This window comes from Rattus norvegicus, chromosome 20 (genome assembly GCF_036323735.1).
Source record: "Rattus norvegicus strain BN/NHsdMcwi chromosome 20, GRCr8, whole genome shotgun sequence".
Taxonomy (NCBI): Eukaryota; Metazoa; Chordata; class Mammalia; order Rodentia; family Muridae; genus Rattus; species Rattus norvegicus.
In genome coordinates this window covers 48123380-48145833 of record NC_086038.1, presented here as the reverse complement: position 1 = coordinate 48145833, position 22454 = coordinate 48123380, and the positions used below count along the sequence as shown (strand labels likewise).

Sequence of the window (22454 nt, the reverse complement as noted above, 5' to 3'; positions counted from 1 at the left end):
AATGGTATGTAAGAACCTTCCAGAAGGGGAAAGGAGAGATGGCTTCTATTTTTAACCTATGAAAATTAGGGTAAAGGGCAAGAAAGCAGTTGAGGGGATCTGGGCACTCAGTAGTTCAGTCAGGAGGACTGAACCCGCCCTCTGAGATGAGAGCAACTGAGCTCGGGGGGTGGGGGGTGGGGGGGGGGAGGCAGGGACACACACACCAGAGACCTCCCTGGTAACCAGCCAAGGGCAGGAGCGGCTGGGCAGAGCTCCCAGGAGGTGTTCCCCTGCAGGACAGAGGCACTGCTTGACCTTTTTGTTCCTAAAGGCACCGGTGGTCCTCAAGCAGGCAGTCTGCATGTCCTTGGTATCAAAGCACCAGAGAAAGAAACAAACTTCCCCAAATGGAGTTCTCGCATGCTGACTATAAATCTGAAAAAGAAGTTAGAGAGTTCACGCTCCCCTCATGTCTCGGTAAATACTCATCTCTAACCTATCCCCACAACGACGAGATGTACTATTTCTGAAGTTCCCTCTGGTACCCACACCACGAGTGTGGTGTCAGCTGTGTCGGCTGAGGCTCCCGAAGAACTGGAACGTTCGCCACGTCCCCTGCCTCCTGGTTCTGACTCCAGGGAAAAACCTTCTCTTGTTTTCAAAATAAATGGCACCACAGTGACACAGAAGTCTCTACACTCCCACCCATCAGGGGCGGTGTAATTCCAAAACCTCACTATCTTTCTACTGCACAATGACATTAACCTTTCCCGTTGTGTGAGGTAGGCCGATGGAGCTGTCCCTAGAATGTTCCATGTTTTCTAAAGGTGTTGTCCAGAAGGAAGAAAGACTCTGATTTTGCTTCAGTGTGAACATTGCCCCCATGACATTTTCCCAGAGGAAGAAGTGAGTTCTCGGAAAACTCGTTACATCGGAAATTCAAGATAAAGAAGGTGGTTCCCAGAGAAGGGACTGCACAGGTTGGGGATAGAATCATGTCATTAGACAGAGTTACGGCTTCTAGTTTACTTAAATACTAGGTGCAGCCTGAAAACATGTATGAGGCCAAGCAGGGTGAAAGACTAAAGACTGAGGCGGGAGGATCTTGAGTTTGAAGCCAGCACGAGCTACATAGCAAAACCTTATTTCAGAAGACAAAAACGGCTGGGAGACGGCTCAGCAGTTAAGAGGGACACTGCTCTTGCCAGAGGATTCGATTTTCAGCACCGAGATGTGTGTGTGTGTGTGTGTGTGTGTGTGTGTGTGTGTGTGTGAGAGAGAGAGACAGAGACAGAGACAGAGAGACACACAGAGAGACACAGAGAGACACAGAGAGACAGAGAGTCATATCTGCTTCTAACTCTAGGGGTGTGTGTGTGTGTGTGTGTGTGTGTGTGTGTGTGTAGGTCACAACTGTTTCTAGCTCCAAGTGTGTGTGGATGGGTGGGTGATGTCACACCTGCTTCTAGCTCCAGGTGGTGGGGAGGGGGGAGGGGGGCTCACAGCTGCTTCTGATTTCAGGTGTGTGTTGGGGGGGCAGGTGGTTGTCACAGCTGCTTCTAACTGCAGGTGGGGTGGGGTGGAGCTCACAGCCACTTCTAACTCCAGGTGTGTGTGTGTGTGTGTGTGTGTGTGTGTGTGTGTGGCCACAGCTGCTTCTAACTCCAGGTATATGTGTAGGGGGGAGGGCCACAGATGCTTCTAACTCCAGGGGTGTGTATGTGTGTGTGTGTGTGTGTGTGTGTGTGTGTTTATGTGTGTGTGTGTGTGTGTGTGTGTGTGTGTGTGTGTGTGGCCACAGCTGCTTCTAACTCCAGGGGTGTGGGGGTGGGTGGGTCACAGCCTCTTCTAACTTCAGCTTTAGGGGAATCTGAGGCCTCTGGCCTCTATAGTCACCTACACTCACTGTGAGAATGTGAACATGGGCTCGAGCACATGCTCGTGTACACACACACACACACACACACACAACCTGCATGCACACACACAATTAAAAACCAAAATAAATCTTTAACTCCTACACAGAAAACTAAAGGAACAGAAGCCTTTGTGGAAACCTTACAGTTTTAGTGAAAATTTTTTACTGTCTTTTTTTTTTAATAGCAAAATAGGAAGTTCCCATCTATGTTTCCTTTTAGTAGTCGCACAGATATCTAGCACGTTAGTCAGAATAAAACTGTTGGGATTAAAACACATGGAGTGAATTAGTCCATCATCCAGTGTCTCCACACACCTTCGTCTCAGAACTCGTCACTCCAGAGCAAAGTCAGACATTAGCACTGTCCACCGGGCCCCAGTGGGGCGGTCTGCTCCTAACAGTCAATTAGATGTGCATTGTTGGTAGGAATTTAAGAGCAAAAATGAAACTGTCTGCAGGTCTGTCTGTTCTGTGCTACTATGATGAGCTCCTGCTGTGGAAAAATTTCCGTGTCTACACCTCATCTGTAGTTCCCTCCCCCATTATCAGGCACCCCAAATAGAGCAGATATCGACTAAGGCACAGGTACCACTAGATGAGATTTTAAGATGTCCTGAAAGGAATCTACATGTAAGATTAGTGGAGCTACTTGGAATCTGCCCGGCATTGCCCCCTAGATGCCAGGCACGGGGAGCACATGCACTCTTGGAGAGTGTTTACCAGACAGTGGTTGAAGATACCAGCGGTCGATCCAACTCTCTGCCCCGCCCTCACAGAACTGTACCCTGGTTGGGCAGATGAAGGAAGGCATTTGCTAGGATGTGAAGCGGAAGCTCTCCAAGTCTACTCGCTCATCCCACACCAAGAGGCAATCATGGACAAACGAGACAGTTTGCTGATAGGCAGCTGGTCCCCAGAGCTCTCAGCCCTTTAGAGTAAGACCCACCTCGGGACCACAGCTTCTGAGCACTGTGCAGTGGTTCAGGGTCCTTTTGTTACCTGTGGATCCCTCCTTAGACCAGTGGCTCTTGACTTTGTACCCTGCTGTCATCCGAGAGCTTTTTATTACTCAGTTTTGTATTTACGAATTTATAAAAAAGGCTACACTCTCAACCCTGTGCTGGACCAATTAAATTAGATCTTTGGAAAGGTAGAAAGTAGGAGTCAGGAACCCGAATTGTTAGCAAACAGAAAACAGCCCACCCAAGACGGTAGAGTCACTGCCTAGTTGAATGTGCTCAATTCCACTCAGTGAAAATTTGAGATTTCATTTTAAGGCTTCATAATGTGAGTGGGGTTGCCGCGGAGAGAGGCATGTGTCAGTGCACACATGCACATAGACATTAGGATGAGGGCACTACATTCCTTGGATCTCGTGCATTCTCCATTCTGTGCAGGACACGTGTCCAGCTAGACACCTCCTTTCCTTTCCACTCTATTATTTATTTATTTATTTATTTATTTATTTATTTATTTATTTGTACATGTGCATACACACGCACTGGCACCTGGTCATAGTGCATTTGTGCACAGCCTAGGAGTCAATTCTCTCCTTCCCCCACCTGGGTCCCAGGGATTAAACTCGGGTCTCTAGGCTTAGCCGTACATGCCTTGTCCACTGAGAGTCTCCTTGGTGGCCCTGGGGGACAGGATTTCCTGGACTCTGGAGTCAGCCTGAGTGTCTTGAAAGAGCTGTGGTAGGTGAAACCAAGGGCTTAACGAAGAGACACGTTTCTGGCTTCTCTGTATTTCCCAGTGTCCCCAGTGCTCCACACTCTTTTGTTACCTCTTGACGAAGCCTCCTGGTGATAAGGGCTTGGTATGAAACCTATAAAGCACCCTCGGATCTTAGATAATGGGGCATTTTTGTCCTTTAAACACATGAGCACCCTTGCATGTAAAGTGGAATGAATGTATTTTTGCCTCTTATGTTGAAAATATCCGTAGGCATCTGGTGTGTATGACTGTGTATACATAGTACATGCATAATAAACATATTCCCCCTTATGAATATTTATACTTGAGATACATATATATTGAATATAGACATACATATGTAAATAGTAGCCCTTGTAAACGATATGCAAATTGCGCTTCTGCGCATATGCGTCCCAGTGCATCAGGAATATCATAAACCCACCACCAAGCAAGCCGTACCTCGTGGTGGAATTCTTGAAAGTTGTTTATGATAGGGTCTACTTACTCTCCAAATAGACGCAACTCAGTGGACATGGCCCTGGTACTTGAAACCCATGTGGCTCTTTCCTTTAAGAGTCTGTATCTCACACAGTGACTTCGAATTTTTGCCATGAAGACGTTAATATGGGTGTCACCCATTGGCGTCTCAAAGCCTGCTTCCTGCTCCCTCAGTCTGGGTACTCACTGTTGCCTCTGCCTGTTAGGGTTGAAAAATGGATCCCCTTTGAGTTCTGTCCTCACTGCAGAGGAGCCCTGCCCCAGCAGCAAAGAGCATCATTGGCTCCATTCAGCCAGAGGCCATGATGCCTGCTTCTTTCTCTGTCACATATGGCCTATCCTAGGACACATTGTAACTTTACTCTGGCTTTACAGGGGATAGCAGCATAATGAAACATTACCACACCACAGAGATGTTCATAAAATAACATAAAAATGAGACCCAAGCAGAGCCATCCCTTTCCACGCAGACTCGCCATAGCTCAACCACTCCTGACCACGCCATTTTGTTTCTCGAGTCCACCTAGAGCCCTCACGAGGAGTAGCAGGAGCCTTTATTAGATACAAGTGTTGCAGTTTTCAAACGTGCAGAGCATTATGGACTCCTTAAAAAAAAAAAAAAAAAAAAAAAGGCAGCCTACAGCTTACCTGGGGAGCTCCGAGTGACACTTGTCAGGGCAGATTTCCCTCTGTCAGAGAAACGACACGCAAGCACTGTCATTGCTGTGTCACCCACTCTGCTCGCTGCCCCTCCCCCTCCGACCCCTACATCACAACAGGTAGTTCTCAGCTGTTCCCTGGGCGCCAGACGTACATTTTATCTAAAGAGACAGCAGACAGAGCTACCTGCTGCTTCCTGGGCGGCTCTCCCTGGGTTTCTCTCCCTTTTTTTCCCCCTACTTCATTGGGGGGGGGGCGCTTTTTAAAAACTCAGCTGTCAGGGAGCCAGGAGCTCATCACTTTAATGCAGTGCAAAATGGAATATGTATAATTATATGCAAGCCATATGTGCGGGCTCAGCTGTGGGTTTCAGGAGGCCAGGAGAGATAGAGAGGGAGATAGTAATAGAGGGAGAGAGAAAGAGGAAGGGAGGGAGGGGGGGAGAGAGAGAGAGAGAGAGAGAGAGAGAGAGAGAGAGAGAGAGAGAGGAGAGGAGAGGAGAGAGGAGGTGGGGGAGCATGAGCAGTTAGGGCTAAGACAGGATGGCTGCAGGATGCAAATGCCCCCTGATGAATGGATTAATGAGTGTGCCTTGGACACGCCCCTTTCACCCACCTCTCCCTCACACCAGCTCCAAATCAGCAACCAATGGAGATTAGGGGGAGAAGACCTCAGTGGGTGAAGAATGCTGGTGAATCATGTAAATGCCTCTGTTGAAACAGCAACTTTCTTAATTGGCAGCAGAGATCAAAATAACCAGAAACTTTCAATGCAACTTCCTAATTAGATCTTTTTTTTTTTACCGCATTTAATAGAAGAATCATTGTTCTTATGAGATCCTTGATCCTCTCGGATCTTTATTTAAAAACCGAGGCAATCGATTTATCTCTGACAATATTACAGTTCAAAAACCTAACGATGCAAACTGCTTTTCTTATGGCCTTGCTATTAGAGTTTCTTAAAAAATGCTTTATCTAGACATTTGCTTACGCATGCCAAAACGTTTAAACACGTACGTATGTCACAAGCTCCTAAGCGTGTGAGGACCCGTGTCGCCGCAACACGCAAGTGTCGGTGACACCCACGAAAATCAGTCAATTGGGTCTGCCCTGTGTTCTTCAAGCTTATTCCGCCACGACGGACTCGCATGTTGCGAAACTAAAACCGTAAAAGGAAAACAAAACCTCAAATTCTGCTACCTCAAAGGCATACTGCGTATTTAAACAAACTTCTTGATAATGTTGTTATTTCGGGATTCCCGTTTGTTTAACTTAATGATCTGAGCTGTTGTGCTTTTTAGCTTTTTTTTTTTTTCCTTCCGTTATTTGTAAGTCCCTAAATAGGCCGTTATATTTCCCTTCAGGCTAGAGATGAAGATGGACATGCTGAAAGTTTTCCCCAGCAGCACTATGCTAAGGAAACTCCAAGGCTTGCCTTCAAGAATAACTGCGAACTACTTGTAAGAATAACATACTTACGACAAGTCTAGAATGTTACGTTAGCACAGTGAAAACAGTTTTCTTTCTTCTCTCTTCCGCGAGGGTTTGTTCGTGATTACATAATTTATGAAATATTATATCTTTCTGTGTAGAGTTCTAAGTGCTAATTCTGATATCACTGCGTATTAATTATAAGATCTCAAGTTGTTTGCAAATCTTTTATATCTGATTTTAAAGACTTGAATGGCCCTTCCTTTATTAGCTTGTTTTGCATTGTAGCTTATGAGCAGCCACTTGGAGAATGGCTAGTAAAGATAAAAATATAACTTTGGTGCATGGAGCTTGTAGAAAACCCCACCCCACCCCACCCTTCCTCCTACGCCCCGAGATGTGAGCTTTTATAGCAGACAAAGGTGGTTGGGTTTTCTTCTGTTAGGAGAGAGAGCCCGTTTGACTCACTACACTCCCTTTAGGATCCACGTATTCCTCCACTCTCTTGCCAAACCCCATCATCTCCCCCCTCCCCCCGCAGAAGGCGTAGAAGTAGTGACAGGATGTGGGGGGGGTACTGTGGAGAGAGGGACATCAGCTGTGAGGAAGCTCCGTTCCAACACAAGGTTAATTTGCTGTTCATTTCAGCATTTATAGCGAGACAAGAGGAAAAGCAGGCAGGAGTGCCTATTATATTTCTATTAAATGAATCTGTTGGGGCCTAACGTTCTTGATTAGCTTTGGAGAACCAGTGCTCACCAATGCATTTTCCGTTTGCCCAAAGTAAACGGAGAATGAATTGTCCTTTATTTGGCCAGTCAAATGCTGCCTTTGATACTGAAGCTGCAGGGAGGCTCCAGCGTGCTGTCCCCAAATGTTCTTCTCTTTTCAATCGCATTAAAGCAGAAACATTTGCTCCAACTAAGTGAGAACAGGGAAAGAAGATGTTAACATTTGAGGTAGCTTAATTTCTGTTTGGATCTTTGGCCAAATTTAGGTCTCTGCCTTAGGGATTCCCACGAGTAACAGCCTTTGGGTTTGGCTCTGACTGTAACTGTTCCTTAAACACAAAGTGGCCAGAGGGCAGGAGAGAGAACAATGCAGGCCTTACCCATTCCAGCTGCAGCAGCTGCAGTGTGGACAGCGAGGACCTCCTTCATGCAGCACAGCAGGCACGGTCACAACAGTGTCACACAGCCTGTGGACACAGTGCCCTTGACCAACTATGCTGCAGGAAGGAAGAGTCGATGTTTATAAATTCAGTAGTTTGCATGGCAAAAAATTTAACTCGCCCGATATTTTATTTGAGGGCTCTAGAATGTCCTGGTCTGCTATAACATTTTGTGTTCTGCAGGGTATTCTCACATTGCTTTTATTGCTGTCTTGGTAACTGGTCGTCCATGCCTGGTGGTTAGAGAACGAGAGCATTTGTGCTGTTTTGGAACCAGAATGCTTTTAGGAGTGACTCAATTCTCTTTAGAAAGATCGTGAAGACTGAGATACACCACCCTGAGCTTTCCCCTATGTGTTGCAAAAGTAAATGTTCTTGAGAAAATACTGGAGAAAAAAATGTTTTTTTTAATGTGAATATTGTTTCCAGATACCTTTAGAGAAGGTGTTTGTGATTTTTCATGTTGAGGCAATCCCCTTGCAGTTGCTGTTAGAAATGCTTTACTTTGTACGGAAGACTTTCATGTGATTAAAAAAAGACAAGGAGGACAGAAAATACATGTAAGCTTATCTCCCTAAGAAGAAAATTTTTTAAAGCCCCTCTGTGAGAAATAGGGTGCGTTTTGCTGTTGGGAAGGCCTGAGCAGAAATACGTCCTTGCAAAAGAGTTGCTCATTCTTTTTTTTTATTCTTTTCTTCGGAGCTGGGGACCGAACCCAGGGCCTTGCGCTTGCTAGGCATGTGCTCTACCACTGAGCTAAATCCCCAACCCCGAGTTGCTCATTCTTAAAGAGAGAAACGGGAGTTCTTTGGGGTTTTCTTATGACAACTTGGGGGAGATTTTTTTAAGGAATCTGACAGGGAGGATTGTAAACTCTACTCTAAAGTGCCTTTTTAGCTTAAGGGTGGCTCTGGCGTCCTCTGTCTTCCCTGGCTAGCTGCAGCCCCAGCGGGAGAGCATGAGAGATGCTGAGGGTGCAGAGGCCTTTGGTGTTCCCAGGAGACCAGAACAGAAGCACACAGCTGGGAGCTTGTCCCCCTGGGCTATAGGAACTGACAGGAAAGGGCCTAGGCCAAGTAGACAGGACATCGACTCTATATTATTGATGGTTGAATGTCTCTGCGCCCCTCCCCTAACCCACACTTCTTGGAAGAGGCAGGAATATTGAGTAACTTATTGAAAAGAAAAAGAAAAAGAAAAGAAAAGAAAAGAAAGCAAGCACAATAAAACCAATGCCTGGAATACACAAGTGCGTGTGAGCAGAAGGCACCAACAAAGAAAGCATTGGCCGCAGCACTAGATTGTGCTGTGCAACTGTAGGGTATCTGTAGGCTATTGATTTTCCCATTAAATCCCAAACTGTGATGTGTGCCTCCACACTAATGTCCTATACGCATGACTGGATATAGTTAGCTTGCTGACCAAGATGCTCTCTTTGGTGGTAATGCAACGGTTTCTAAATTAATTTTGGAAGTGGGAGATCGGTGATTAATAAACAAGTTCTATGGGATAGGTCACAGTTCAGTGTGGTCAGCTAGCTCTTCATAGACAGGTGTGTGTGTGTATTCATGTTAGTCCACAGCTGCTTCTAACTCTGTGTTTGTGTGCGTGTGTCTCTGTATGTGTGTGTATGTGTGTGTGTGTTCGTGTTAGTCCACAGCTGCTTCTAACTCTGTGTGTGTGCATGTGTCTCTGTGTATGTGTGTCTGTGTGTGTGCGTGTGTGTGTCTGTGTGTGTGTCTGTGTCTGTGTCTGTGTGTGTGAAGAGGGAAATGCACTGTAGCATTCAAGACTAAGAAAGGAGAACAGTCAGAGGCAGCCATGACGACCAGCGCTTTGCTTACACCAGATTCCAGTTCCATTGCCAGTCCCTTTCTGATCACCCAGGCTCTCCCTGGAGAGACAAGCTTGGGACTGCAAAGGTTCTCTTCTCCCCTCACAAAATCCTCATTCCGCGGGTGGGACTGTAGGAGCTACAGCGAGAGGGAATCCTTAAGGATATTTTGAGTTCATATTTTCAGCTAAGTTCTTGTTAGTTCTCAAGAACTGTCTGGGCAAAACAAAACAAAACAAAACAAAAAAAAAACCTTGTACAAGTAGAACATACAGTTGGGCCTGGGAAGAAAAAGACCTACAACTAGAGGAAACTGCTGAAAGATTTGGAGGCAAGAATGAAGACAACTGAGCCGAAATCCCATCTTCTGCGCATGCGTGCGTGCGTGCATGCGTGCATGCGTGAGTGCCTCTGTTCCTGCTTGTTTCGAGGCAGGGTCTCTCCCTGGAACCTGAGACTCACTGATTAGACCAGGCTGACTGGGTTATCCTCCTCCCACCCCCACAGCGGGGAATTATTGGCGAGAAGGCTAACAAGTGTAGGAAAGCCCCAGAGGGACGCGCGGGGGAGCGTGAGCTTGTCCAGCTCAGCTTCAGCCTCCAGAGTCATCACCCAGAGTCTGAGTCTTTATGGCTCCTTCTGGCTGGTAGGGTGAGGGTTGTGAAGAAGGAGAGGAGGGAGGGAGCCCACAGCTGGGAGGCAAAATAAAAATAGCACGGGGAAGAATTCTTTCTGGTCACTCTCGATGCCAGCAGAGTGAGAAGACAGAGACTATTTTAGTGTTGTGGCCTTGCGAGCAGAGATGATGGGGAGGGGAGAGCTTAGCTGCCTGTTCTGTCTGTGCCGTGTGGAGGCAGGCAGGTGGGTTATAAGATGCACACGTCAGGGCCCCCCCCCCCCCCCCCCCGCTTCAGAAATGCTGCTGTCAGGCAGCATTCGGGCCCACAAGCATCACACTAGATAAACGCATTGGGACACGGACTAGGAGAAAGATTCTGTCTCTGCCTCGAATGAATGAGTGCACTGTTCATACCCAGCACAGTCGCCATTAAGTATGTGGGCGCCATTAAGTTCAGGTTTGCCCCATAGATCCAAAGGCACGCGATACACGCGATCCAGTGGATCCAGTGGATCCAGGCTATGTATGTCTCTTGGCCTTCTCTGAGTTTTTCATCTTCCTATGCAAAGATTGTAAACTGGACACAGTGGTGTATTTAAGCTTTCTGTGGTCCACACAGATTAGCTGTGCAACTGTGATTCCCCTTCTTGTCGTGGGTGTGAAAGGGGATGAGATTCTTGCCCTATGCGTCCAGTGCACTGAATGGAAGATGCTGTCGATCTGGGCATGTGTGCAGATGGACAGTGACTATAGGAGTTAGTGTGTGAGGGAAGGGGGGATAGCGAGTGGTGGTGGTGGTGGTGGTGGTGGTGGTGGTGGTGGTGGTAATGGTATTTTTTTTTCTGGTTCTTTTTTTCGGAGCTGGGGACCGAACCCAGGGCCTTGCGCTTCCTAGGTAAGCGCTCTACCACTGAGCTAAATCCCCAGCCCCGTAATGGTATTTTAATTGACATAGAATTACATTGCTTTCCCCCTTCCAGGTACCCCTCCAACTTCTCTCATGCTCCCCTCAAGTTGATAGCCTCTTTTTATTTATTACTATTGTTTAAAACACACATACACTCTTACACACACACACATGCACACACACCCTGCTATATCTGTTTTTGTTGTTTATACATACATGGTTTCAGGGCTGACCGCCATTACTCTGCACTGGACAACCGATAAGGGGGTTTGTCATTGGGAGAAGCTAATTCCTTGTAGTAGTCATTAGCGTCCTATGGTTCTTTGCCTAGGGGTGGGACACTGAACATTTCTCCCTTGCCCATTAAAATGTCCACTGTGCTAGAACCACGTTCCAATCCTGTTGATGTGGCCATCTCTAAAGGAGACCCTTTCCCTGTGAACTTCTTGGTGCTCTGTCTCTTCCAACCTTCCTGCCTCCTCTTCCTTGATGATCCCCGAGACACGGATGCAGGAACTCTGATGGAGAGGCATCCATTCGCCCACTGCAGCCAGGCTCCTAACTGCCCAGTGATCTTTGCATTGTGTCTAGTTGTGGTTTCCTACAGTGATCTTCATTTGCTGCAGAGAAAGGCTTCTTTGATGAAGGCTGGTAGCCGCTCTTGTCTGTGGGTATAAGGACATGATTTAGAACACAGTTAAGACTTTAGTAAGGAAGTCTGCCCATCTAGCACAGCAGAGGTAGATTCTTTTCTAAGGTTCATGACTTCATCAGCCAAAGAACCTGGCTAGGCTTCCAGAACCAGGTCTGGCCTACCTCTCATCGAGTGGGGCTTCCGTCCAATCAGACGGCTGTTGGTTATCAGCAACGTGAGAGTGCCACTCATTGCTCCTTTATACTTATCCGGCCATGCTGGTCGCTGCCACGAGCCATAGGTGTGGCAGCTGGGTAGGGCTCTCAGTCACTCCTCCCTTCACCCCTTGCACAGTGTTTTCCAGAACCATGAATGCTGGACTACAGGAAAGAGGCCTTCACGTCAGGTCTAGCTTGAATCACTCAAATCCCGGGCACTAAGTGTGCCCTGTTTTCAGCAACAGCACCTACTCTTAACTCCAGAGAGGCAGCTAAGGACTGTGCTGATAGGGTAGATTGTTTTGGGAGTCACCTGGATTACCCTGACCAACCATTCAGAAGGAAGTGTCTTGTCCCTTCCTTCAACAGGGGTTTTGTTAGTCTCGTAGTTAGTTTTTGTAGAGACCACTGTCAGCCCAAGTGGCTTAAGTTCCTTCAAGACGTGTGTGTGTGTGTGTGTGTGTGTGTGTGTGTGTGTGTGTGTGTGCATTTACTTATATGCACTGAGGATAGTTTTAAGTAAATATAAGCTGGTCTGATTGCATGAGGCTCACAAACAACATTGATATTATATGTGTCCCTCATCTCTCCTCTTTCTGTGTTGGTTTCCCTCCCTCCTCCTCAGTTGCCCCCCCTTTCCACTTTCTACTTTGTAGTCCCCATATCCCGTTAGTTCCCTCTCATGCACACACCACCCTGTCTATGGTCCTTTGTACTTTTCTGCTTTCGGTCGTTAGCCCCATGGTGTATCCTTACCTCGGAGGACTTGAAGCTAGGCACCGCAGATGAGGGGGAACATGCCATATTTGGGTCTGGATTACCTCACTCAGTAGAATCTTCTCTAGGTCCATCTGTTTACATGCACATTTCGTTATTCCATTTTTCTTCACAGTTGGAAAGTATTCCGTTGGGTACATGTATTACCTTTTTATTATCCACTCGTCCACCAAAGGGCATTCAGATCATTTCCATCTTTCTGTCTATTGTGAATCAGGTGGCAATGAACACGGCTGGTCAAATATCTGTGGAGTAGGATATCTGAGTCCTTTGGGCATGTTCAGAGGAATGGTATAGCTGGGTGTCTTAGGTAGGGTATCCATTGCTGTGAAGAGACCCATTGACCAAGGCAACTCTTATAAAGGACGACAGAATTGGAGCTGGCTTAGCATTTCAGAGGTTCAGTCCATTATCATCATGGCAGGAAGCATGGCAGCATTCAGGCAGACATGGCGCTAGGAGAGCCTGGGGTTCTACATCTAAGGCAGCCAGGAAGAATCTGGCTTTCACAGCAGGAGGATCTCTTCCTCACTGGGCAGAGCTTGAACATAAGACCTCAAAGCCCGCAGTGACACACTTCCTTCATAAGGCCACACCTCCTAATAGTGCTCCCTGTGGGCCAAGCATTCAAACACATGAGTCTGTGGGGGCCAAACCTATTCAAACCACCACATATGGCCCATACGGTAGACTTTTCCCCCGTGGATTCTCCTACTGATTTCCGGTATGCATCATTGCACTTTCATAGACAGCATGAGTATTTTCTGTCTTTCTCCACAACCTTGCCAGCGCATGTTGTCAGTGTTTTTGTTGATCTTAGCCATTCTGATTGGGGTCGGATGGAATCCCAAAATTGCTTTGTGTTTCCTAATTGACAGGGACGATGAGTACTTCCTGAGGTATTTCTTAGCCACTTTTATTTCTTCTATTCAGAGTTCTCTGTTTAGATCTCTAGCTTGATTTTTTTAAAAATTCATTTACTTAGTAACCCAATATCGGCCCCCTCCCCCCAGTATCCCTTTACACAGATCTACCCCCCCATCCTCCCTCCCCTTCTCCTTTGAGAAAAGGGAGCCCCCTCTGGGCATCACCCCTGCTACACCCTCACCCCGTATCACTCCCTAGCCCCCACTACCTTCTCCATGGCCCCCTTCCCCCAGCACATCAAGTTCCTGAAGGGCTAGGCACATCCTCTCCCACCGAAGCCAGACAAGGCTGCCCAGTTAGGGGAGCAGCTCATTTAGCCCATTTTTAATTGGGTCAGTCCCCCGGAGCATTATAAAGCATATGTGCTTCCTTTTTTGGTACGGGGGTGTTTGTTTGTTCATTCGTTTTTGATAAAGGCCTTAGTGGCTGTCTTCCCTGCTTGGGAATGCTGCATTGGTGGCGCTGCTGCACTGGTCCTGCTGCATTGGCAGTGGGACATTGGTGTTGCTGCATTGGTGTCCCTGCATTGGTGCTGCTGCCTTGGTGTCACTGCATTGGTGTCACCGCATTGGTGCTGCTGCATCAGTGCTGCTGCATTGGTGGCGCTACACTGGTGCTGATTTAGACAGGAGCTGGAAGCTTTGGAGCTAGTCACACATAAGACTCTTGCTTGTGTGCTGCACTGTTTCGTCCCCACCCATTACAACCTCGTACATTAGGCAACCAGGCCCCATTTTTAAAGCCCTAAAGATGAGGCGTATATAGCCCAGTGCCAGAATGGCCCGAATCTTTGCTCTCCAGCCTCTAGGTCTACGTGTATCTACTTTAAAATTAGATCAATTTTCCTTGCAACCCAGTGCACCAATACCTGCCAAGCCCTGTCACAGCAGTAGAGGGAGATTCGGTACCACAGTCCTGTTTCTTGGATTTGTAACGCCGCTGGTAGAACCATTGTGTCGTGGACCCACGATAGGAACCCTTAAAATGTGATAGCAAGTGCCACAGCTCATTTAAAACTTAACCCAGCTTCTCAAAATACTTCCAAGTGACCAGAGTCCTCCTTCCCCGTGCTGTTGTCCTAACCAAAGCCACACGTGTGACCCCCGCTGACTTCAGATTGTTGCTTAGATGTTACAGCTGAGTTATACAGACACCGAAAGTTGATTCACGCGATTCCCACACTCCTGCTGAAGGAAATAAAACATCTAGGACATAAACATGCATATGCTGTGCCTCAACTCCCCACAACCGTGACTGCGACAGACCTAAAGGGTAGAGTGGCCCGGGAAATGCAGGGACCGCTCGATTGCTGTCTAGAGAGCAATCCCCATCTCTCCACCTTTCTGTCAAACTTCCAGATCTCTCCGGTCTCGAACTACTCCTATGTTCCCTCAGGATTCTGAGCTGGCTTTCAGACAAATAAAGGACCCTCTGGAAATGAAGGCAATGGTCTTAAACTAAGCAAGGTGCCGCTCTGATCGGAATGGTCAATTTATGCTCGTTGACAAGATCATCTTGACTCTCCGCAGACTGAAGGGGTGGCTGTCACCCGAGCTTCCCTGCTTCATCTGTCACTTCCTCTGCTGCCATCCGAATGGTGGCTCCACTTGTTCTCTGGCTTTGGGCTCCTCTTCCTCACTTGGTCTTGTGGTACAGGGCCTTTCTTTTCTCCTCTACAGAGGCCCCCCAGCCCACACACATCTCCTCTCACCTATCCAAGCATATTCTAACTCTCTTTTTAGTTCTTTGTGTTTGGAGAAGAAGCCACCCAGGGATGGTCTGGGGTTGCCACAGCCTGCTTGCACCAGAGGCTTTGGAGGATCTGGGAGCCTTGATTTGATCTGAGGCCCTGGTTGCCAGCAGCCTCTCCTCTTCCAAAGCTTGGGGAAACCTTTGCCTTTCTGGTTTCAGGGCAACTACGGGAAAAGGTCTGAGGCAGGATGGTTTGCTTTCCATGCTGGCTTCCCGCTCCGTACATGCAGACGCTCCCTGAGCCAGAGAGACAGAAGCGAGACCATGTGCTCTCCAAAGGAGACACTGTGGCTTGGCAGGTGAGAGCAGGAGTCTGTCTCTGCTCTGCCAGCTCCATGGCACAGGCAAGTTCCCGTCCCAGAGCCATAAGGGTGAAGAAAGCGCTCACACATCATAGGGTCAACTTGAAAACCAAGTAAGATCTCCTCTAGGAAGCACTTAGTAGGAGCCTTAGTACCTGCACATAAGCAGGAGCCTTGTTTCTAATTAAACAGAGCTAGAAAGATTGCAAGGTTCGAAAAAGCCATGAGACAAAAGTTATACTGTGCTCTGTGCTCTCTACTCAAGCCTGCTAGCTCCTGTTCTAGATAGAGTGTGTCAAAAGACCAAACATGGCATTTTATTGTGATTTTGGTTTTGAGACAGGGTTAGAGCTCTGATAAATCTTCAACTTGCCATCCTCCTGCCTCAACCTTGTAGGTGCTAGAATTGTAGGTGTGCACCCTCATATCCAGCTCCCAAGTACAGTAGTTTAATTGAAGCAAAAGAACTTTGGCGATGTCCACACATCCCTTCACTTGTCTCCTAGCGTCCGAGGAACTAGAAAAGCCGGTTGAGAGTAGTCAATGTTGCAGATTGGGGAAATACCACAATGTTTGAATCCTGTCTTAGGAAGAACCCAAACATGACTTTGATGAATGGACTGTGGCCAGGTTTAAGAATCTTCTCCACTCTAACCACAAGCTGTGAGACTTTGGGCAAACTATGGAACCTCCGATTCTGTGTCCTCCAATAAAATGAGAGGAGTAGCAGCTATCCACTGAGGCTGGTGTTAGGGGCAAGCGAATGCATTTCTGGAAGTTGCTCAGAAAAGTATTTGGCAAACATTTGGCACTTACTGTTGCAAACACTTGGCACTTACTCAGTGTTGTTATGACTGGGGCTATTCTAAGGTTGCTTGCTTTGAAGCACATCTTAGACTACTCCTCCTCAGCCAAATTTTCAGGCAAATCTGAATTTTTTTCATGAGCCACAGATTGAGGGGCGCAAAGTGCACTGTGTAACTGATTCTTACAGTAGACTTAAACATACATATTACTCTCAAGGCATATGAGCTACGCCATCCAAGACCTCTTGAAGCAGCCCAGCCATTTAATAGCGAAGGCGTTAATCTAAGAATGCAACTGAATTGGGTTTGGTAGACCAGTAAGCCCAGCACACACTAGGCAGGGGAAGGCTCAAAGTTCAAGGCCAGCATGGGCTGTATGGTGAAATCCTGTCTTAAAACATTTTTTTAAAGAAAATAAAGGGAAGGGGAAAATGTTATTTATGCAGAGAAATATCTGTATTAGCAGTAAGGAAATGACGTAAGAAACCTCGCTGCCTGGGATAGCTCCAGAGAACCTGTGTGGTACTCGATCTTTAGAGAAATCTCCTAGATTTCCATTTAGACTGTAGCTTTGCTAAGTAGGTGCTGCTGCAGTCTTACAGACAAGGAAATTATCTACAGCATACATACAGCAGTGCTACACTCGCTGCTCAGCAAGAGGAGAGTTTCTAGTGGACGGAACTGGACTTGACCCACATCTCTCTGACCTACACCCCATCCACGGTTCAGGCCAGCCCTGACCTCAGCCCTGAAGTAGTTTTCTAGCCCAGCGCCAGAAGAGTTCAGCCCATGGTTGTGGGATGAAGGAGTCGACTGTAGCATCTCTGTAGTAACAGGTCTCAGGTAGTAACCCCTAAAGCTGAGAAGGAGACATGTAACAAACAGAATTTTATTCAGAAATCGAAGTCCAGGTCCGAGAATTCCCAAATTTCCAGTACATCGCAGAAAGTAAGGAACAGAACCAAATCATATATATATATATATATATATATATATGTATGTATATATATATATTCATAATTCATAATAACCATTCATTGTATATATATGTATATATGTGTATGTGTTGTGTATATATATGTGTGTGTATATATATGTGTGTGTGTGTGTATATGTATATATATGTATATATATATATGAAATAGACTTGGTACGTTAACAGAACAGCGTAAACTATAGAAAAAGCATGTATATATTTTAATGAATTCTTTTTTTTAATTGACGCTGAGGACCGAACCCAGGGCCTTGTGCTTGCTAGGCAAGTGCTCTACCACTGAGCTAAATCCCCAAGCCCTGTGTATATATTTTAATTTGACCTGAATTTTGAAAATCTGAGAATCATAGGATATGTACTAGTTCTAAGTTCCCCGTTGAAGATTTTTGTACACTGTTTTTATCCCTGAGGTCAATGTTTTTATGAATTTTTAATTTTATGTGTCTATTATGGATATGTGCAGGTTAGTGCAGGTGCCCTTAGAGGCCAGAAGAGGGCGTTGGGTCCCCTGGAGCTGAAGTCACAGGCATTTGTGAGCAACGTGATATGGGGTCTGGGAACCAAAACTTGGGTCCTCTGCAAGGGCAGTGTGTGTCCTTCACCCTGGAGCCATTCCTCTGGCCCACGAAGGCCATTTTAGGCTCAATTTTTGTTGTTGGCTGTTTTTGTTGAAACAGGGTTTCTCTGTGTAGCCCTGGCTATCCTAGAACTCACTCTGTAGACCAGGCTGGCCTAAACTCAGAGAACTCCAAGTACTGGGATTAAAGGTGTGCGCCACCACTGCCCAGCTAATTAACTTGATTTTAATTGCTAGGACTCAAGAATTACCTAAAATAACAGAATTTGCCTCTGACATTTTCTAAAAAATATAGACCATAAGGAGATCAAACAGGATGTTTATTTATCAATATAAAACTGTGTCAATAATAAAGGAGATGGGATTGAGGACAGGGATGTGAGGTGTGGGGCCACTGTAGCCGGGAAGAAGGACCAGCAGTTGAAGGGGCAGACAAGCGGGCCCAGGAAAGCAAGAGCTGGTAACATTGTGTCTGTCCCTTGCATTTGGTTTCCACTACCTTTTCTGCTTGTGGGTTTGTTAAACAAATCCACACCCTGCTGTCCCGTCTGAAGCATCCTGATCTCAGGGAGAGCCCTCTTCTCTGCCCTCCGGCTAGCCCCTGTTTCCCTTTGCATGGTTTACTGTGTGCAGGCATGGAGCCCCTTATGGAGGACATTTTCCTGCCTTCCGCATGGCTCCCTTGGCTGAGAACTCTGTGGTGGCAATGTTGTTTGTTGTCTGTCTTGTTCATCTCCCGACCTCCAGAACTGTGCTTGCCTCCTGCTTTTTGTTTGCTTTGGTTTGGTTTGGTTTTTGTGGATTCTAACACACACCCCCAGTCCACCCCGCCACATGAGCGTGCGCACACACACACACACACACACACACACACACACACACAAGATTATAACAACTCAGAAATGGGAGTCACATATTACAATTGATGACCTGTCACTGTTTAATTGGCAGTGCTCTCTCCCTTGAGATATTACGATAATGGCGTCTTAACAGCCCGTGGTGATAGAGACTCTGTGCACCGTGAAGTGGCAGCTCAGGGATTATTGGTCCAGGGAGTGCCTGCGCTAGCCCACATTTCTGGGTCTAGTCCCAAGAAAAAGGGAATGCCTCAGAAGTTAGTTCTGGATTGTATCTGCTGAGGTGGAGTTGAGGGACCAGGGCGGCCTCTGATTACCCTGGCCCCAGCAGGTCACTAACGTACACTTTACCACAGTGCAGCCCCAGACGCTCTGCTGGTCCTTGCAAAAGAAATATTAAACTTCTAGTTAAGACAGACCACAGTTAAGCTGGCTTTAAAATAAGAAAACAGCCCTATTATCTCTGTTATCTAGAAAATCGCTTATCCACCAGTATTTTGTGAAGACGTCTTGGGAAAGAAGCCCTGTTCTCTTCCTCCATCTCTTCCAATAGGAAGGGCCGTAGTTTGCATCAGAATGACATAAATAACACGCCATTCTGTAAACTGCGATGCCCCTATCTCCCAACATTACCAGCGTCCTTCAGAGATGTTCTCAACCTGTACATATGTGTGTGTTGCATTTCAGAAGGGTATGACTTACACTCTTTGCCGTATTATGTTATGGATAAAGTTATATGAGAACCTTGGCTGCAAGCCCTCTCATCCTCAGCCCCGACACTGTTGGGATCCACATCTCATGGTTTGGGTTCCTTTGAGTGGAATATTCAAACCTGAACTTGACTCTGGCTAGGTTTGATAAGTGTATAAGGGATTACCAGTGATATAAACACCACTTTGGGGTTAGAGAAATATTTATATATTTGCTAGATAGCTTAACATTTAAAATCTAAGCAACACTGGTACATAAATAATAGAACAGAAACTATGAAGGTAAATTTATGTATCCTGTGTGGAAACGTGGATATGCGTACAAAGAAGAAGGCGAGCAAATGAGGCCATTGTCCAAGTGTTCCCGAGTCTGTGGCATTTAACGCACTTGGAACATTTATCTAGTGTTTTCCTCAGCTAATTTAATGTTTACATATGAATACATAAAAGTAAATAACATGGAAAAATCAGGTTGTAATGAAATTTTTATCATCGCTTTTTCCCTTAGTCTTCATGCATTTTTGAGTCTTAAATAGTGTCTGACTGTCATCAAATCAGCCGAGTTGAAAATTGAGCCTGCATCCGCGAAGCCAGTTTTGATAATGCAAACCAAAAATACCTTCTCTCCAGGGACACGGCCTCCCTGGCTTATTTTGTCTGAATAGTTTCTTATGCCTCTAATTTATTCTTTTGTACATAATGCATGGAAATGGGGTCTATAGTGCAATTCAGTGTCCACAAAGATTTCCAGCCCTTTAAAAATCTGTGTATTAAATGTTATGGACACATCTCAGAAGTAGAATTAATATAAGAATAAGTGTGTGTGTGTGTGTGTGTGTGTGTGTGTGTGTGTGTGTCTGAGAGAGATTTTGAAGACATCTGTCTTTCAAAGACATGTATTTATTGTATATCCACTGCTGCCCTAGTGCAGGGTGCATAGATAAACTATAAGTTTAAATATACTCATATGAACAATGTATTTCAGAGTGGTGTAAGTTTCCAGAGTGCTTTGGGGATTACACACTAGAAACGTGCACGTGCGTGCGTGTGTGTGTGTGTGCGTGCGCGCACGCACACACACACACATACACAAGGTAAAGGGTCACCTAGTGAGGAAGAAATGACAGGCTAGGCTTATTAAGAAAAGGTAGGTCCTCAGGAGAGATGAAGCCAGAGCTACTCCTTGGAGGGTGGCCATGGAAGAGCATCCCTGGGAAGATGTGAGATGATAGTGTGGGCCCGGGAAAGGGGAAGCAGGTGGGGGACCGTCCAGGCTGGTCTCATTCTGTGAGCGGGAACAGAACTACCTCCAGAGGGCACTTTCGGCAGATTGAGAGCAGAACAGCCAGTTTTACATTTTGTGTTTTACGCAGTAGGAATCTGTATTAGATATCCGAGCCAGGAATTGTTCTTATGAAATGCTTCCCCAGGTTGAAAGAGGAATGGGAAAACTTCTAGAGGGCAGGCAAAGTGATGCTGGCATACTGTGAAAGTGGGGGGGGGGGGAGAGAATGTGTGTGTGAGAGAGAGACAGAGAGAAAGAGAGAGAGAGAGAGAGAGAGAATGTGTGTGTGAGAGAGAGACAGAGAGAGAAACAGAAAGAGATAGAGAGAGAGAGAGAGAGAGAGAGAGAGAGAGAGAGAGACCCTGCAAATGATTGTCCAAATGTCTTGACTGTCAGATGATTCTCCCGACCGTCTTAATGTACAGAACTGCAGGGATCTTTTGAAGTTCGATTGTCCGATAAGCTTACATTTTGAGCGACAGTCTTAAATGAGTTACTAGCTGCGTCTAGTAGGGAAAATATGATCAAAGCGAAGGAAGGAAACTGAAGTTTAAAACTATTTGTGCTCGCAAGTAATTCTGGAGTCATTGTGATTTAACCCGTACCAATCCAAACTAGGAAGAAAGGCTTTCCAATCTCGAAAGGCTTGAAGAGGGATTCTTTATCTCCGAGGATGCAGCCATCCATCCCCTCTGAAAACTCAAGCGTGCCCACTGTGGTGTCTCAGACTTCACCCTGGCTGTGGGGAGGGTTTGAAGCCATCACTGGGATGACTCCTTTCTACACCTGTCAAAGGGCACTGACTGTCGGTGCCATTGGGAGCCATTGTAAAATCAGATAAGGCAGTAAATACCAGTGTCTGCTTCCGATGAACCTTCAATAAAAAGGAAAGTCCCTCCTTGGTGTATAATCAAATAAATGATAAAACAATGAGTAAGAGTCACAGCCCTTCAGCATTTACCTTCAAAGAGGGCAAAATAAATAAAAAAAATAAAAAACCACAAAAACTGGCAGGGACTGGGTGTCAAGATGGCTTCGCTAGCAAAGGTACCCAGCGCCAAGCCTGATGCCCTGCCTTAGATCTCTAGAGCACACACGGGTAGGAGAGAATCGGTCCCCCACAAGTTGTCTTTGAGCTGCACACGTGTGCTATGGCACATCCCTCTGCAAATAAAATTTAAAAAGAAAAAAAAGGGGGGGGGGCAAGACTCCTGAGCCAGAGCCTCGCTTGTTTGGATTCCGTGTGTTCCTTATGTCTTGTACTGAGCACAAGATTCTCGAACGAAGACATGACATCCAGCCCGCAGGAGTTCTAAAAATCACAAGAAAAACATCCTGTCGAATTCACTGGGTTTACTACGGTGGGACACTGCATTGACATAAAATGATTTTTGAGGGGAGAAAACTGAGCTCACAGAAAAGGATTTGTTAGCCGATCCCCCAAATTGAATTTCTTATGTTACAGCATTCATACCTTACTCTAATTCCCTGACCGTTTCAGATTTTACTTTTCTTCTGGAAGTGAGCAAAGTCACTGAATTCTTGGTGTCTTCCTCCTCCTCCCTTTTTCTGCTGACAACTTCCAAGTACATGACTTAGGTATTTTCACGATCGTGAATCAAAAAGTCTAAAACGATGCGAGAGATGTCAGAGTGAACTTGTTTAAGCTCAGGAGTAGCAAACAACCCCTTGGTCAGGGCTCCTCCTCTGTAGTTTGTAGTTTTAGTTTTTCGATAGTGTCTCCATAGCCCAGACTGGCCTGGAACTCCAGATCTTCCCCACCACCACCCCTACCACCCCGCACCAACCCCCCCAATCCTCTCCCCTCCCCGCGTCCCGCCATGCTTACCTCCTGAGCACTGAGGTTACAGGCGTGGGCCACCACACCTGCCAGCATG

The 22454-nt window shown here is 46.4% G+C and overlaps 1 protein-coding gene across 6 annotated transcripts in view; it reads left to right on the top strand.

Annotated features, from left to right (window-relative positions):
• Sobp (sine oculis binding protein homolog) overlaps positions 1-22454 on the top strand; it is a 179163-nt gene that overhangs the window by 97774 nt on the left and 58935 nt on the right. For 4 of the 6 annotated variants that reach the window (NM_001104640.2, NM_001412110.1, XM_063279175.1 and 1 more), the window contains one exon: positions 6120-6215. The exons of the other annotated variants lie outside the window; for them this stretch is intronic. In NM_001104640.2, coding sequence (NP_001098110.1) covers positions 6120-6215 — 96 coding nt within the window. The remainder of the gene's footprint in view (positions 1-6119; positions 6216-22454) is intronic. 6 annotated transcript variants of the gene reach the window in all.